The sequence below is a fragment of the Lasioglossum baleicum genome, chromosome 10 (genome assembly GCF_051020765.1).
Source record: "Lasioglossum baleicum chromosome 10, iyLasBale1, whole genome shotgun sequence".
In the NCBI taxonomy this organism is placed as follows: Eukaryota; Metazoa; Arthropoda; class Insecta; order Hymenoptera; family Halictidae; genus Lasioglossum; species Lasioglossum baleicum.
The window spans coordinates 12,058,318-12,074,645 of record NC_134938.1 but is presented as its reverse complement, the minus strand read 5'-3'; the positions used below and the strand labels follow the sequence as shown (position 1 = coordinate 12,074,645).

General features: G+C 39.8%; 1 protein-coding gene across 4 annotated transcripts; it reads left to right on the top strand.

The window, feature by feature from the left end:
- The first annotated feature begins 959 nt into the window (after nt 1–959).
- LOC143212928 (maternal embryonic leucine zipper kinase) lies at nt 960–14,428 on the top strand. 4 transcript variants are annotated; one of them, XM_076432245.1, is made up of 17 exons: nt 960–1,092; nt 1,362–1,464; nt 1,641–1,769; nt 1,965–7,780; nt 8,600–8,750; nt 8,829–8,938; nt 9,004–9,157; nt 9,251–9,357; nt 9,437–9,604; nt 9,669–9,863; nt 9,929–10,058; nt 10,133–10,210; nt 10,808–10,874; nt 10,945–11,095; nt 11,327–11,430; nt 11,491–11,762; nt 12,145–14,428. In XM_076432245.1, the coding sequence occupies exons 4-16, from the start codon at nt 7,373–7,375 to the stop codon at nt 11,759–11,761; spliced, it is 2,094 nt and encodes a 697-aa protein (XP_076288360.1). In that variant the 5' UTR covers nt 960–1,092; nt 1,362–1,464; nt 1,641–1,769; nt 1,965–7,372; the 3' UTR covers nt 11,762; nt 12,145–14,428. The 4 variants fall into 4 exon arrangements, 3 of the variants coding, with proteins under 3 accessions (XP_076288360.1, XP_076288361.1, XP_076288359.1); XM_076432246.1 differs by lacking the exons at nt 960–1,092; nt 1,362–1,464; nt 1,641–1,769 and having other exon boundaries at nt 2,691–7,553; nt 7,627–7,780; nt 11,491–14,421; XR_013009826.1 differs by lacking the exons at nt 960–1,092; nt 1,362–1,464; nt 1,641–1,769 and having other exon boundaries at nt 2,695–7,780; nt 11,491–12,066; nt 12,145–14,424.
- Nucleotides 14,429–16,328: the final 1,900 nt, after the last annotated feature.

Genomic DNA, 16,328 nt, shown 5'->3' with positions numbered 1-16,328 from the left:
TAAAATTAATTTGAATTTCCTATTTAAATTGAATTATTTATTTAATTCTGATTTAGTTTCTGACTGTTTGTCAGTTTTTTCTATTATAGATTCCGAGAGAAAAAGTATATCCATGGATCGAAAGATCATATAGATAGCCCAGATCGAACTACTCGATGCTTTCGATAATCGAAAGCGTAAGTGTCATGGCGCACTTTCTTCAAGCAGGAGAGGACGCCAACGTGAGTGAAATTATATTTCCAATTATACTGATTTATTGAACATCTTTTTTCATAACATGAATGAACAATTAGTAATATTCGATTTGAATTATTTATTTCCTATTAATTCGCGGACTTACCCTTGTGTCGTAACGATCAATTGTATTTGAATTCGTGTCGGGCGACAGAAATCGAGTTTGTTTAATTCCCGTTCAAATTAACTTTTATTGTATATTTACATTGAATTGTTTATTTATTATTAATTCCGATTTACTTTCAAACTGATTGTGAATTGATATTAATCAATTTGTTCTTTCTGTTACAGATTCCGAGGGAAAAAGTATCCATGGATCGTAAGATCATATAGACGGCCCAGATCGATACTACTCGATGCTTTCGATAATCGAAAGCATAAGTGTCATGGCGCACTTTCTTCAAGCAGGGAAGGACGCGATCCTGAGTGAAATTATATTTCCAATTATACTGATTTATTGAACACCTTTTATCATAACATGAATGAACAATTAATAAATACTCAATTTGAATTATTTATTTCCTATTAATTCGCGGATTTACTCTTGTGTCGTAACGATCAATTGTATTTGAATTCGTGTCGTGCGACAGAAATCGAGTTTGTTTAATTCCCGTTCAAATTAACTTTTATTGTATATTTACATTGAATTATTTATTTATTATTAATTCCGATTTACTTTCAAACTGTTTGTGAATTGATATTAATCAATTTGTTCTTTCTGTTACAGATTCCGAGGGAAAAAGTATCCATGGATCGTAAGATCATATAGTCGGCCCAGATCGATACTACTCGTTGCTTTCGATAATCGAAAGCATAAGTGTCATGGCGCACTTTCTTCAAGCAGGGGAGGACGCGATCGTGAGTGAAATTATATTTCCAATTATACTGATTTATTGAACACCTTTTATCATAACATGAATGAACAATTAATAAATATTCAATTTGAATTATTTATTTCCTATTAATTCGCGGATTTACTCTTGTTTCAAGTCAAGGTTATTTATTTTCCGTTGAAATTAATTTTGATTTTCTATTCAAGTGTAATTATCATTTATTTATTATTAATTCGAATTTAGTCTCTGACTATTGGTTAGTTGCAATTAACGAATTTGTTCTTTCTGTGACAGATTCGATTCAAAGATGCTATTGTCAGCCGAGATCGATACTATAAGACAATCGAGATCGACACGCAGCGCGCCGTTCTTTCTTCAAGCAGGAGAGGACGAGATCGTGAGTACCAATTATCTTTCCAATTAAACTATGTTAATGAATATCTTTTTTCCAAACCATTAATGTACAATTAATAAATATTCCACTTGAACTATTTATTTTCTATTAACTCGGATTTAGTCTCCGACGGTGTCGTTGTTTTGAAATGAAATTAATTTATTCTTTCTGTTACACAGCCCGAAGGGTGTAAAATATTTTGTGGCTGCTTACCTGGATGACTATAGCTGCCTACTTTGAAAGCAAAGATGACATCGATAGCTGAGATCGAGGGCAACGTGCCATGTGTTCTTCAAGGGGGAGAGAATGTAAGTACCAAGAGATATCCTTACAATTAATCTTTATTATTGAACATTCACTTTCAAAGAATTCATGAAAAATTGTACAGCCAGCACTTTTATTTCGAAAATCAATTAAATTGAATTGAAATCTTTTTATGAGCAAATGGAATTTAATTGTCCGAATCGATTTTAATATCTTTCCGTTTTATTTTTTGATTTCAGGACTCTAACGCAGCTTCTCATCCTCCCAACAAGTAGTGAGTGAATGAACAACAGTCTTTTTTATTGCTATATTTCTTACGTAGTTAATTTTTACGAGTACAGTGACCGTGAGAACGCCAGGCGTTCTCGCGGGTAACAATCTGTTGCCTAGCTAGGTAGGGTCTTTTTGTACGTCGCGGTTTTTTTATAAATTAACAATTTCGATGATTGAATTTCTAATTTGCGAGAGAGAGAAGATAAAAATCTTTCCTAATTTTCTACGTAATTACTACAGTCGCTTTTTATCCTGATGATAATTGTTGCGTATTTTAAAATTATTTTCAGTTGCTCGAAACCAGTATATACCACGTACAAAAAGACGATTCGCGACGGATAGACTCCCGAGACAAAGTAATACACACATCAGTTACAAGTATTATATGTATATTACGTTCAAAAGTACTTTACCTTTAGAAGAGTACTTTTTCCATTATTCCAAACTTTGCCTTGTCGAAAGGATCGTCCGAGGTTTTTTAAATATTTCCGTAAAGATTGAGATTAAATAAATAAGTGAAAATCTTTATTAGAATCATTTTAGTCGATTTTTGCTCGACAAATAAAATTGCATTACCGTTTTCTCTAATTAAATATTTAATTTGTAAATTAACATTAAATTTTAGATTCAAAGTAGAGTCATGTTTCCAGAATTCAAGAACATTAGCCCGTATAAAATCTAACAGATTTTTTTAGTTAGGATTTTCAGGATATTAAGATTCCCTGTTCGTTGCCCGAATCCTCTCGCGTGCCCAGGTGCTACTCGGGAGGGTGAGAGCAACGAGCATATGGAATATTGTTCTAATCATATGTGTGGCGACTGACAATGGTTAGTGTATCATGCACGACGTATTTTTCACTTGTATGCGTGTGTTGATAGGCAGTGGAATTGCGTCGATTTTTTTAAAACTAGATTCAGTAGCGCATATTCCTGTCGATCCATGACATCCTACATGGATCTTTGTGAAATGTGTGTGTAGTAGTTTTCTCAATTCATTAAAAACAACGTCTAATATTCAGAATTACATGTAATTTAATTCAGTGTCAATTCAGATATATTATTTCGATTTATTGATTTATTTCGCAATGATCACTGCCATTGTCAGTCGATTTCAGGAAAACTGGTACGTACCTTACAGTGTGTTTGTGATTCTAACGTTAGGGTGTCGGAGGCGTCCCGGGACGTTCTCTCTAGGTGTTAGGATATTGCACCCTGGCGTCTGTGTGGAGATCGTGTTGCGAATGTGTTGGAGAGCTTGTCTTTTGCCATTTTTTAAATATAGTGCTAGGTAGGTAGGTAACTTACCTTCTTGGTGTGACTGTTTATTCTAAGTAGGTAGGGGCCGGGGCTGGCTACCGTTTTCTCTTTCGGGTAGGCCGCGATTCGCGCCGTGGTCAGTCACCGGGAAGAGCTGGAAGTTTCGTTTCAAAGTTAAATCGAACGAGGCATGACGTTCGAATTGATGCTTCGTGCTCGATTCTTCCTGCTCGTGTAGCTTTTCGCGGACGCGGACGGGAACGCGCGCGAATTAGGGTTTCGAAACGTTGCGCACCTGCTCGATTGCACCAGCGGAACGATCGGCTTCTCTCGAAACTTGTAATTCGTTTCGGAAGTCGTCGACTGTTTTCACTGCGAGCACGTTTAGGGTTTCAGTTGTTTGGCGGTCCGCCGAAGAAAAAGAAGAGGCTATATGCCGAAGTGGCCCCGACAAATTGTCGCTCAAGAGGGCAACTACAATGGCCTCGCATCTTCGGATGCGAAGTCATTTCATTTATTTATACCTTGTCACTGTACTCGTCTGTAGAAGTAGTATTAGTAAATGTAGTTACATAGTTATATGTATGGTACATGGGCAGTATTGGGCAGGCCTCGCCGCCCCAACAAACAGCGGAGATGGGCACGTCCGCGATTTCCAGTAGCGTTGCGAAACAACCGCGCGTGTTGCATTAGTTTTTTTAACAGAGATCAAAGTTATTAGCGTTGCGGAGATTCTCGCGATTTTCATTAAGATAATAATTAAGTGTAGTGCTGCGAATGAAACTGTCGCGATTTCTATTACATTTAATTTTGATTCCTACTTTAAAGTAATATTTAAGATATTTCAATTTTAGAAGAGTTTAAACTTTGCATAGTTATTTTGCACAAAATGTAAAGTAGTCTTTTGGATCTCTGTCCGTTGAATTACTGTTGCGCAGAAAAAGGGTCGCGTTTGCATTCGAGTCTTTAGACATTTCAGGCGCCCATGCTCCAGCTGCAACGATCCACTGCAAAAGTAGTCGCAGTCGAATCGGCTGCCGGGTGTGGTGTAGGCAGGCGCGATTTCCATTAGAGTTGCGAGAGAATAATAACGGGTTGATTTAGCGTAGGATTTTTGGAAATGGAAATTGAAGTAGAGAATGTCTGGGGCGAGATTAGTGGAGATCCGCACATACTTTTCAAGTAGGGGCGACGTCGCAGCACGTGACCGCGTGGCACCATCTCTGGCTGATAAAGCCAGCGTTACTGGGCTTCGGTCTATACTCAAAGCGGCCAGCTCGTGGAGTGTATACTCGCCAGTTGGAATAACGCTTTGAGCGAAGGGGCGCATTTGTCCTGGCGTTACGACGTCCAGGCAGGTGGATGGTGTCATTGCGTTTGGATCCGGGGTTGATCCTATGGGCTTGGAAACCCAGTCGCTAGCTATCTCGCCTCGTCTCTACTTCATTTCGATTAGACTAGGATTTTCTTAACTACCGTTTTTGACGATGGCAAAGAGGGATAGTGAAGAAACCGGGTCCTCTCCACTAGTAGACTTTGCCATTTTTAATGCATGCCGCGAATGAATTAATAGACCGCGAGACACCATCTCTGCGTTACGAATTAGCGTTGCGAGAATTTGTTGTCGCGATTGCCTTAGTGTCGCGAAATGTACCAACGCGTTGTCTTGAGGCGGGATTAAAGTACGCGCATATTGGAAAACGCACCTAAATGATCAATTATACGAGTCGCGATCTCGTATTAGAGTGTGAGTATAGGACTGACATTGCAGGACCAATCGCGCACGGAGCATTGAACATTAAATTTCAGAGACACTTTATGGATATCCAAATGTATTTGGATATTACTTTAGTTTCTTTGATACCGTAAAAATGTGGAGCATACGCCCACCGGATCACTACGTAGGGAAGAAACGTATTGATACGTTCTCAGGCCAAGTTGCCGTAAGCAATTGGCGCAAAATCACGGTACACGTTACTACGGTCAACTCCCCGCGGTGTGCCATAATACACGACTCGTTTGCCGTTCCAGCAATGGAGAAAGTGTTTCCGCTGTCGTTCGACAATATCGTACGCAAAAAGAAGACGTATTAAGTTACGTCACCTGTGGCGGTATGCACGACAATGTCATGGTGACCATTGTATTAGCATCTAATGCGGTGCAAGCCATGGTGTTGGGCGTGACTTACGATGGCGGAAATCACTGTAGTTTACCTGAACGTAGCGACGTGTACCTTTAGCCATATAATGGTGTGTGAGAGCTAAATGCAGGGAACGTACCACTGCGTTTCACCAGAATGTATATTTTTTGGGCTAACCCCCTACAACGTAGCGGTTCGATCGCGGTAGTAAGACATACACGACGTGTATGTAAAGCGTATCGAACGCCTCGTCGGCCCGTAAGGTAAAAGACGAGGTATCTTTACGTTTAGTGCAGTAGCTTTTTCGATGAAATTTAGTTTTTATAGCGCCCTGCAAAACCGGTTTCTGCAATGTCCGAATCTGTAATAATATTCGAGGTCGCTAAGTATATGTATAATCACTTTCTTGCATATACTGCCAGAATTCGAAGAATCGAATCGATTTAATGTATGTAGACGTTTTCCAATATGCAAGTGGTAGAAAATCTCGCCTTTTAAAGTTGCGATTAATGAATTGCCGCACTGCACCCTGATACGACTGCACCGGAGTACAGCTGGTGTGGCTGACTGGCTGCCCCTGAGTACTCGTAACCGGTGTGGATGCCCCCGATTACTCGCAGCCATTGCTCCCCCGTAGAATTGCGTATAAAGAAATTATAGTGCAACGGGAGTTTTCAATATCGAATTTAATAAATTGGCATCACGACAAATAATGCACTACTCGCGTTTGTTTCGAGATGTTTCTTATATATTATTTGTAGATTAGCGTTGCGAAAAATGGTTCGGCTTCGCTTCCCCCTTCCTCATAAATTCAAATGGATGTTATTGCGATTCATTTAGATTTGCGTAAAAAGAAACGAAAGTGCACGGGAGTTTCTCGTATTGTATTTATTAAATTAACATCGCGAATAACAATGCACTGGTCGCGTTTGGTTTTTTGATACGTTCAACACGTATTTTGTAGATTAGCGTTGCGAGAAAATGGTACACTCGCGGGTTTTGTTTGAAATATACATCAGAGTGGACTTATTATTTTCCAAAATTGTGATTCTTTTTTATTTTTATGTTCATATATATGTGCTAATTCACACAAAATTAAGTCTGTTTCAGATCATTTGAGATCAGAAAGATCTCAACTTCAGGAAGACACACGCCTTCAAATTAATTAATGTTTGGTAGTCGTGTAAATATACATATATGTATACTGTAGTATAGAAGATTAGGCTCTTCTTGCTATTCATTTGTAAAGTGGTCGAAAGTGGAGCACTGTCAAATGTGTATGAAGAAGAGCACAAAATACGGGCTTTTTTTGTATTTTGTAATTGTGTATTTTTCGTAATTTTCCGTCGCATGGGACGATAATGCTAAGTGGGAGGGCTGGTCTCACTCGCAGCAACCTCCACGTGGTGAGACCGGGCAATCCGTATGATTCTCGATTTATAATATTTTGTTTCGTAGAAATAACACCAATTGCTCTATAAAATATTAAAAATCGACACATCGAGCTAATGCTGAGAAAATAGAACAATTTTTCGGCATTATTTCGAAGTTTTTCTGTTAGACCTTATGGTTCTATCTCGTAGTTAAAAAATTTTATCGAGTCAATATTGTTTGAGCTGACAACTGGGATTCTATTGTTTTTTCCATGTGCTCTCGTGTTCCTTTTGAATCAAAGTTCGCGCCAACCGCGGCCACCTGTGCCCACGTGCTTACTTCGCTGAATAACACAGAGGCTAGCAGTCTTAATACAGTCTTGTCCGTGCCGTAACTATGCGGAATGGCGCTATTTTCAGATTTTCTGGAACAGATGATTCGTGCCGCTAATTACATACAGCCTTATGGGAAATTCGGCAAGAATCATTCACACTGGAATGAACATTTAATATTTCCCATTTTCTGACATAACAAATTCATTGTTCCGAACAGTATGGATGCATTAATTCTAACGAATATTCAGGAATCAGTTGGATCCCGACCATGAATTCTCTTATTTGTTATCGGCTGGTTATCGGCTCTCTTGGGCTCCACTTGGGCTCTCTGTTTTTGCTGTTTTGGCTCTGTTTTTCCTTCCCTCAGATTGGCAGCATTGACGATCGGAAGTTGCCGTGTGGAACACTCCGTGCTGATTGGTTCCGAAAGAATATTTACGTTAGACATTGTGAGTTCAAAAGTGATGTGATTAGCAGCAAGCACGTAATTAGGCAGAGAGTTATTTGTATATTTGTTTGGAGGCTTATCACAATGGTGAGATATGCTGCGCTCAAGGGTTTGTACGAATTGGAAAAGACTATTGGAAGCGGTGGTTTTGCGAAAGTGAAACTTGCCACACATGTTGCAACCGGCGAGAAAGTTGCTATCAAAATAATGGACAAATCGGCGCTGGGCGTGAGTAGTTTTATAAATTCAACGCAATTCAATGTACACTCTTGTCCATAAATCACCGGACACTTATTTGTCTTCAATAAAATGGTAATTAAGGAACACAAGCTTCCACCTCAATTTTATTGCTTTCATTAATTCTCTACTGACACTTTTACTTCTGTATAAAAATATAATTATTACACTATAATAATTATATATTAGGTCATCCCATAAGTTCATGCCGTTTTTTTTCAATCGGTTGGATATGTTAATATATGTTGTTTTAGATATTTTCAGAACATCTGACATCTCCTCAACTAATAAACTTCGCGATTTCTGTACATGGTCTCGAACTTTATCTTCGTCTGTCTGAGGAGGACGTCTGGAACATTCCTCATCTTCTAAACAAAAATTCCTACCTTTAAAACGTTGATACCACTTCCTATAGGTACGAGATGAAAGCGCACTTTCTCCGTAAAAAGCACATATGTTGTTCATGGCAACTGTTACTGAACTTCCTTTCTGAAATTCATATGACACGAGATGTTGGAAATAGATATGCATTTCGCTCATGATTTTTCATTGCTAGGAATCACTGTGTTCACTATTTCACGATCTTATACCCACGAGAACCTTCTCTTCTTGAACTGCTACGCTCAAGCACATTGGTCCCTTATCACCGTAAAATTAAAGACTAACTTATGGGATGACCTAATACACTATGATATCCTTCAATAACAAAAAGTCCTCTGCATCCAAATTTGAATAAGCATCGACTGATTTAGGGACAGGAGTACAAACACCTAATCCTGTTCGATTCGTACATTTTGTTTCTATCCTCAGGACGACTTGCCAAGGGTTAAATTAGAAGTGAAAGCGCTGAAAACGTTATTACATCAACACATTTGCAGGCTGTACCAAGTGATAGAAACAGATAGTCACTATTTCATGGTGATGGAATATTGTTCAGGAGGAGAACTATTCGACCACATAGGTAGCATTTCGATCATTATACATGTTCTTTAAACTTTCGTTGAGAAGGTAAACTAACAATTATAACTTTGGTTCACAGTGGAGAAGAATAGATTATCAGAAACAGAATCTAGGAAATTTTTTCGTCAAATTGTCTCTGCTATAGCGTATCTACATAGTTTAGGATACGCGCATCGAGACTTGAAACCGGTAAGTGAACAGTTTCCTGGTCTGCAATTATATGTAAATGGTAAATAATATTATCTTGTACTTAGGAGAACGTTTTGCTGGACAGGAATGAAAACTTGAAGCTCATAGACTTTGGATTATGTGCGAAGCCAAAGAATGGAATAGAGTCGCATCTGCAGACATCCTGTGGCTCGCCGAACTATGCTGCGCCGGAACTCATATTAGGGAAAAAATATTTAGGCATGTATAACGTTTCCCGAACGTACTATGAATGAATATTTAGGCATGTATAACATTTCCTGAATGTATAACGAATGAATCCTGTGTTTGTAGGTTCAGAAGTAGATATATGGAGTATGGGAATTCTTCTTTATGCATTGCTATGCGGTTTCCTCCCCTTCGATGATAACAATATCGAGAATCTTTACAGGAAGATTCTTGTAAGTCTCCTGCTTCGTAATCCATTAAAATAATCATGATTTCACAATGAGAAGTAACGATAACATTTGAATTCTCCAGAGTGGCAAGTACGACGAACCGAGTTATTTATCGAATAGCAGCAGAAGACTTATACGAGCAATGTTGCAAATAGATCCAAAAAAGAGGATAACTATACAAGAATTATGCAATCATCCGTGGATCACAGCTGGATTTCTCAATCCTGTTTCATTTGTACACAAAACCAATGTAAAGAGCTTTTATTGTCCAGTGATATTGATACAACTATTTCATAAATGTCCTGCATTTACAGTTCGAAAAAGATGATGACGTGTTGAGCACCTTGTCTGCGATATGCGCAGAACATTCCTTAGATATATGGAAGAAACTTCTGAAAAGCGATCGGACCGATTATAAGACTGCAACATATCTTTTACTATTGGACAGAAAACTTCGTGGACTCACGCTTCGAATATCATCTTCGGCGAAGTCTTATTTTAAGCCAGAGGTAAAGGTTTACATCGAGCAAATATATCTTTCAAACTATAATAACGCTTTTCTTACTGCTTACAGAACGAGGGAGGAATAAACAATATTATAACAAAGCTCGATCATTCTCCGAGGAGTAAGCGCAACAGGAAGTCACCATTATTAATAGGAGCAACTTACGATGTTTTGCCAAAAACGCCCGAACCAGTTAACAGTAAATTGCTATAGTTCTTCAGCTTATCGTCGATGTAATATATGTATAGTTTGTATTCGATTGTGTTTTTACAGATGACAATAGCAAGGACTCGAATTTGTCTGGACGAAAACGACTTCGAAGTAAGGACGTGGACGATGTATGTTCCCCTGGTATGTTAATAAAAATTGCAATTTTTCACGAGAACCTCGAATTATAATCGATCGGTTCTCTTATATTCGTAAAGAAGGTTTTGCACTAAATCTGCGGTTACCTTTAATTTTGTTTTAATAGATATAATAATATAGACAAATACAAATTAATTTTTTATTAAAAAATTTTGGCGCCTCCCAGGTTGGGAACTGCTGCACTAAATAAAACTGTACCGATCCATTTCCACGAAAGTTAGATGTACTTCTGTTCTATTACGACCACGGCGCATAGTTCTGTAATATATTTTCTAAAGTTCGTTTCTAATTAGGTGATGGTAGCTATCTAATTAGAAACTTTAATGAAAGTCCCCAAGTGCCATTAATTGCTGTAGTTGTGTGAAAAGCAGATAATTTCGCGAATAAGTCAGCGGAGAGCAACGACTTGTGAACAAACACAATTTCGAGTTGCAAATACGTATCTGTAAGGATTCTTTATCAGAAGGTACAACACCCCTTCCACGCGTCTACGCCTTATCCGATCTATTACAGTCCCTTCGATCCTACAATGCGTCTTTCCAGTTAATTAAATTTAAGAAAATGTGTGTCTTGTGTTTACAGTACCTGCTAAAAGAACCGCAGCGAAGGACCGAATAGTTTCCGCGAATACTCCGGTATTGGACAAACGGTAAATTTTTGCGATATAGAAAATCACACAATTGCTATTCCGTTAATTTGAAGGAGGTAATCATTTTTAGGGAAACGCAGGCGTCCACACCAGGAAGTGCTAGAAAAGTGATAATGGGTTTGGAACGCGGTTTGAATCGAGTACGATGTGTCCTCACGCCTAAGCGGCACATCAAGAACGAGAATATCGATTCTGACCAACCCAACGTGCTCTCCGGCAAAGTTTGTACCGTATTGACCGCACTACAACAGTGTTTCCCAACCCAGCTTTCCTAAAATTCTTATGGCCCCCCTGTGTAACATATACATAATTTTTAATACTCAAAAATTGGATTGTTCACTGAAGAAACTTAAACGATAGGTTTCAGTTTGAATTGAAATTGCTCCCGTACATAGTACGTACACATTTGAAAATCCACGTTTCATTTTACAACAATTATTTCGTTGTTGCAGGGTCTGTTTAACGTATCGTCGACGTCCAGCGACGATCCGAAGTACGTGCTGTCGCAGCTACGCAGAGCACTGCGGCGAAAAGGGATCATGTGCCATCAGAAAGGGTAACTAACAATTCATTTTGCGAATCTGGATAGTCGAATCACCATCGAACATTTCCACAGGTTTATCCTTCATGGTGAAACGGAGGACTGTACAGACGCAGCTAAAGACACAACGCGGCCGTTCACCTCGAGAAACGCGTGCTCGTTCGAGTTGGAGGTTTGCTTGTTGGAGGGTGTGTCGGATGACAAATCGTTAGTTGGCATTCGTAGGAAGAGGTTGAAAGGAGACGCGTGGGTCTACAAGCGTGTGTGCGAAGAGGTTCTTGCTCTGGCAGCGAAAGATCTCTCCGCGGAGTCGGAAGGTTCCACGGAATCGAAGTGTCCTATTTGAGGTGTTGTTGTTTTCGCATCAAACGTTCATCCAAATTCGTAAGGCTCGAGAAGTCCGCGGGACGATTTTACTGTCCTTCGACATCTATTGAATGGATTACACAAAACCAAAAAAAAAAGCAATTGTCAAAGTCTTATATCTTCCACGGCAGCAAGGGATTCCCCCGCTGTCATCGAAATATTTCTTCGTAGAAGAAACCATTCTAGGAGAATGATTGTATCGATCGCAGCTCCATTGAGAATTCGAACCGTCCATTATGTAATATTATTTATACACTGTGTCGCGGCTGGAATAGGTATGGAAAGGTAGTATTTTCGTTCTGGGCTCGCTGGAGGACCCTGGCTCAGGTGCAAGGATATTTAAGGGGGTGTTCTCCTTTCCAGGATTGCAAGGGTGCGGGATTCGCCTCTTTTCTTGAGGAGTAGTCGAAAGTGCAAGATAGAAGATCAATCTAGGCCGCTGTCTCCCCCAAAAGTCCTACTTCTACGTTTACGAGGCGTAATTTGCATTATTCGGCAGCATGTAGCTGTCGCAGCTTTATGAAAAAAAAGCTACATGCAGATTGATCTTTTATATAGCGCTACTTTGACTACTGAAAAACCTACAACCCCCTTGAGGACGGTATACACACCTGCGTGTATAGAAATTGGCGATGTAAATTTAGTAGTAGCGAATGTTGGGAGATAGACTCGCCTGAAATATAAAATAAACTGTATACTACGTCTTGTTCTTTGTATCCGATTATAGTCTTACGGTAATATAAATATTTTCTATTTTCTAGAGCGTATATCATTTATATATTTACAACGATGAAGCAATAAATATGAGAAGCATATTTTCACAGACAAGACCGGCGTTATCATTAACTACAACGAGTATACTTCCAAACGTACCGAACACAAAGAAACGCTTTCCAGAAGAATTGCAAGACCAGCGTTCTCTCTCTGAATATGTAGAGCTATATTTCGCGTTTACGCGGCTCCGCGGATATAAAGTATCGCGGCTTGTTTGAACCACGGCACCTACACAAGAACCAGCCATGGACAGGCGAAGTTATAAAATCACCACAAATCGATCAGCATAAAGTGAAGCCGCGTGCACTTTGTTTTATGGGAGGCAAACCTTTTATCTCTGCCCGCACAATAATCGCCGTGGCCCTTTGCTCGTTCGTAGGTACCCTTGAATAGCCTATTCCGACCGGGTTCGATCGGAACGGTCTTTCTTCTGGACATCGATCGAGACAAAGCGGATCCGCAGAAAGCCGAGGCGTTCCGCTGAAAGACGTAAACCGAGGAATGAAGATATTAAGACGTCAGCCCCGGACATTTAACGCCTGGAACCACCGCGCACGTTGCAGCATTGTTAATCCTCGCGTCCGTACCTCATATCATGAACTGGACTAAAAATAGGGCTTTTGAGGGCGACTGCGGCCTAGATTGATCTTTTGTCTAGCGCTTTTGACTACTGAGAAAGCCCATCTTCGCATTACCGAGAAATGAGAAGAATTTGTTTGAAAGCGCCTAGGCTATACACTAAGATTAACAAGTTCCGAATGACACGTTGACATTCTGAAATTTTTTTAATGCTCCAACTGGTTCTTGTGTCGCGAGCACATAAAGTCCGCAGTCTAATAACACGTTAGCTCGTACGGAGGAGTCAGCGATCGATTTCGATATATCAGAACAAAGGAGCAAACGAGCAAGTGCGATTACAGTCGTCATCCATCTAACGCTGGTTCGCTGAAACTGGTTTCGAATTTTTCCGTGAAAAACCGATACAGTAAATCGAACATTTCGAAATTCCCTTTCACAGAAATTACACGTTTGCTACATATGGGAGCCCTCCCCTGGTATATGCAAACACAGTCGTAATAATCGTTAGACAGCTTAATTATTGGCCTGGGTAAACGTCTCCGATTGTGTCCGGTGAAAAAAAAATGTTGTACGCCGCGGAGGCTCTCGGGTAATGTTCGCGAGCGTTCTTCTAACGTCTTCCTACCGATAAAACGCAGGATGAATTTAATACCGTAACATGCACGCGCGTGTTGCACACGCAACAGCCACGCATGCTACGGTTAATTGTAATTTATGCTCGGCAACGAGCTTAGGTCTACATCTCGCGCCGGTTACTTCATTTGTACATACTGTACGCAGCTTTTTTTTCGTCCCCGCTTTCTCTGTTTGATTAATTTCGCGAAACAACCCGTTTAATTAATCGGCGACTAACTCGTGAAACACCGTGCCCCGCCGTGACATTATTCACCTCTCGCGTTGCCTAGCTAAAGGCGAGGACTGTGCACCTCCTCCATTAACTGCCGCGCTTCCTTCTTCCCCCCGTAAAAAATTGATTGCTCGGATTTATTTAATCACCGGCCAGTGCAGTGTTTCGATCGCCGTTTCTCTCGCGCCGGATGCCCCATAGGGATCCCGCAAAAATTAAAGTTGGTCGGAATTGTAGAGGAAACACTAAAAGTTGCATTTTACACATTTTTTATGTGGACCTGTATTGAAAATTTAAGAAACAAGTTTCGTGGATCTGTGTCAATTATTGCGAAAGTTTCATCGAAGTCATAATTCATAAAACAGTTGCAAACTACAATTTTAAAAATTTTCTCTGCAACTCCGACAATTTGCAATTTTTAAAAAAAATTTCTTTTAGATTGCATAGCAAACCAATTGTTCTAACTTCTGTGAGAAGAGTTAAAATCGGATGGTCCAATTATTAAAGAAGTTAAGGTGGAGGGGAGGGGGGGGGGGTATTTCGGCTACGGGGCAAGTTCGTTAATTGGTTACTTCTATTATAATATGAACGAAATTTCTCTAGCTTGTATTTATTAATGTAGTATAAGTTAGTATGAACTATTCTACAAAGATGTCGCCCAAGAATAATGCCAAACAGTTACGTGCGAGGTACACGTACAACTTTCAGATTACCCTGAACGTGCAATAGTTTACAAGTTATTAGTATATTCTGTGTTGTTATTTAAGGTAAGTACAACAAATATTGTTGTAGGTTTCCATTGAATAAACCGTTTTTATTGTATTTTAAAAAGTTTATTGAGAAAAACACTAAGATGATCTTGCCCCGTAAATATTACTATATGGGGCAAGTCCGTACTATCACGGTGGGGTAAGTCCGTACTGTATGGGTAACTATAAAACTAAACAATATATTTAATGCAATAAAAAGCTTTTTGTAGCAGGCTTGATAATTCTTTTCTTGCCCCGTAACACTTGAAACAATGTTCGAAAGCATTTTTAACTCTCAGTTGTTGACACTTTCTACAATATCCTATAAAAATTATAATTTTCAAGCAAAATTAGGATCCTACATAATACTAATTCATCAGTAATAACTGTGGCAAGAGTTTGATACCAAGAACGTTAAGTTTTTACATACCAGACTGAAAATACATCAGTTTAAAGTCTAGCTTTGCAAAAACTAGGGCGGACTTACCCCACTCCACCTTATCGTCTTTTTAAGAGTGTCCGAATATTAGCGGAAGTCACTGTATCCGAAGGAAAGAAATTTAAGGGGGTGAGAGAAGATTTTAAAGAAGCATGTCTACACGTTATCGAACAGAAGGAGACCGGTATTTCCAGCGTGGTGTAATGCTCGCGTTAACACGCGCAGCCTCGTAGCATGAAATTTGTCGCAACCCCCAATCTTATCCGAATACATACCCGGTCTACACAGTTACGTATCATTCGAGCCATTAAAAACGTTGTAGATGCTCGTGTGTATCGAACTTATTACAAGACCGAGCCACGTAATTGTACACGAGAGAAAGGGGGTAGCAATTTTGTTATCTGAAGTTACTTAAAATTCCGTCGTTACGCGTGTCCGCATAAATGAAGCTTACAAAGAGACAAACGTACTCGCTGGCGCTGTACGTGTACGTTGTATGTACACCACGTGCCCTTCGTTCTCGCCAATGGATCGAGTGTCGTGCACCGGCTCGTACCAATTATCGTCTGGCCGCCAGTTAATTAAGGATTGGGGCAATGAGGCCCGGCGATGCAGTTTCCGCGATAATGATTATCTGCGATGGTAATTGAGCGAGCTGTTGCGCTGGCAAGCTATGCCGGCGGCGGGGAAGAATCAAGAAGGCTGCCACGGTCTTCTGTATTTTGATTGCCTTTCGTGTTGTCCTGCGCCCTTTCTCTCCGTTTCGACGAAGAATACATTGTTATTATTGGACTGCGCATGTTTATGCATTTTCCAATTTTTGCAGACGAATTTTAAGAAACTGGAATGAAAGGGAATCTTTTTAACTAGCGTTTCTGACTACTGAATAAATTACGAAGCGTAATTTGCATTATTCGACAACGTAATTTGCATTATTCGCGGTGGCGGATCTAACAGTAGGTCCGCCCTGGTTTTTGCAATGTTGGACTTTAAACTGATGTATTTTCAGTCTGGTATATAAAAAGTTAACGTTCTTGGTATCAAACTCTTTTGCCACAGTTATTATTACTTATTATTACTATAGGATATTGTACAAAGTGTCAACTAGGACGCACTTGCCCCAAAATGGGGCAAGTCCGTCTCTGAGAGTTAAAAATGC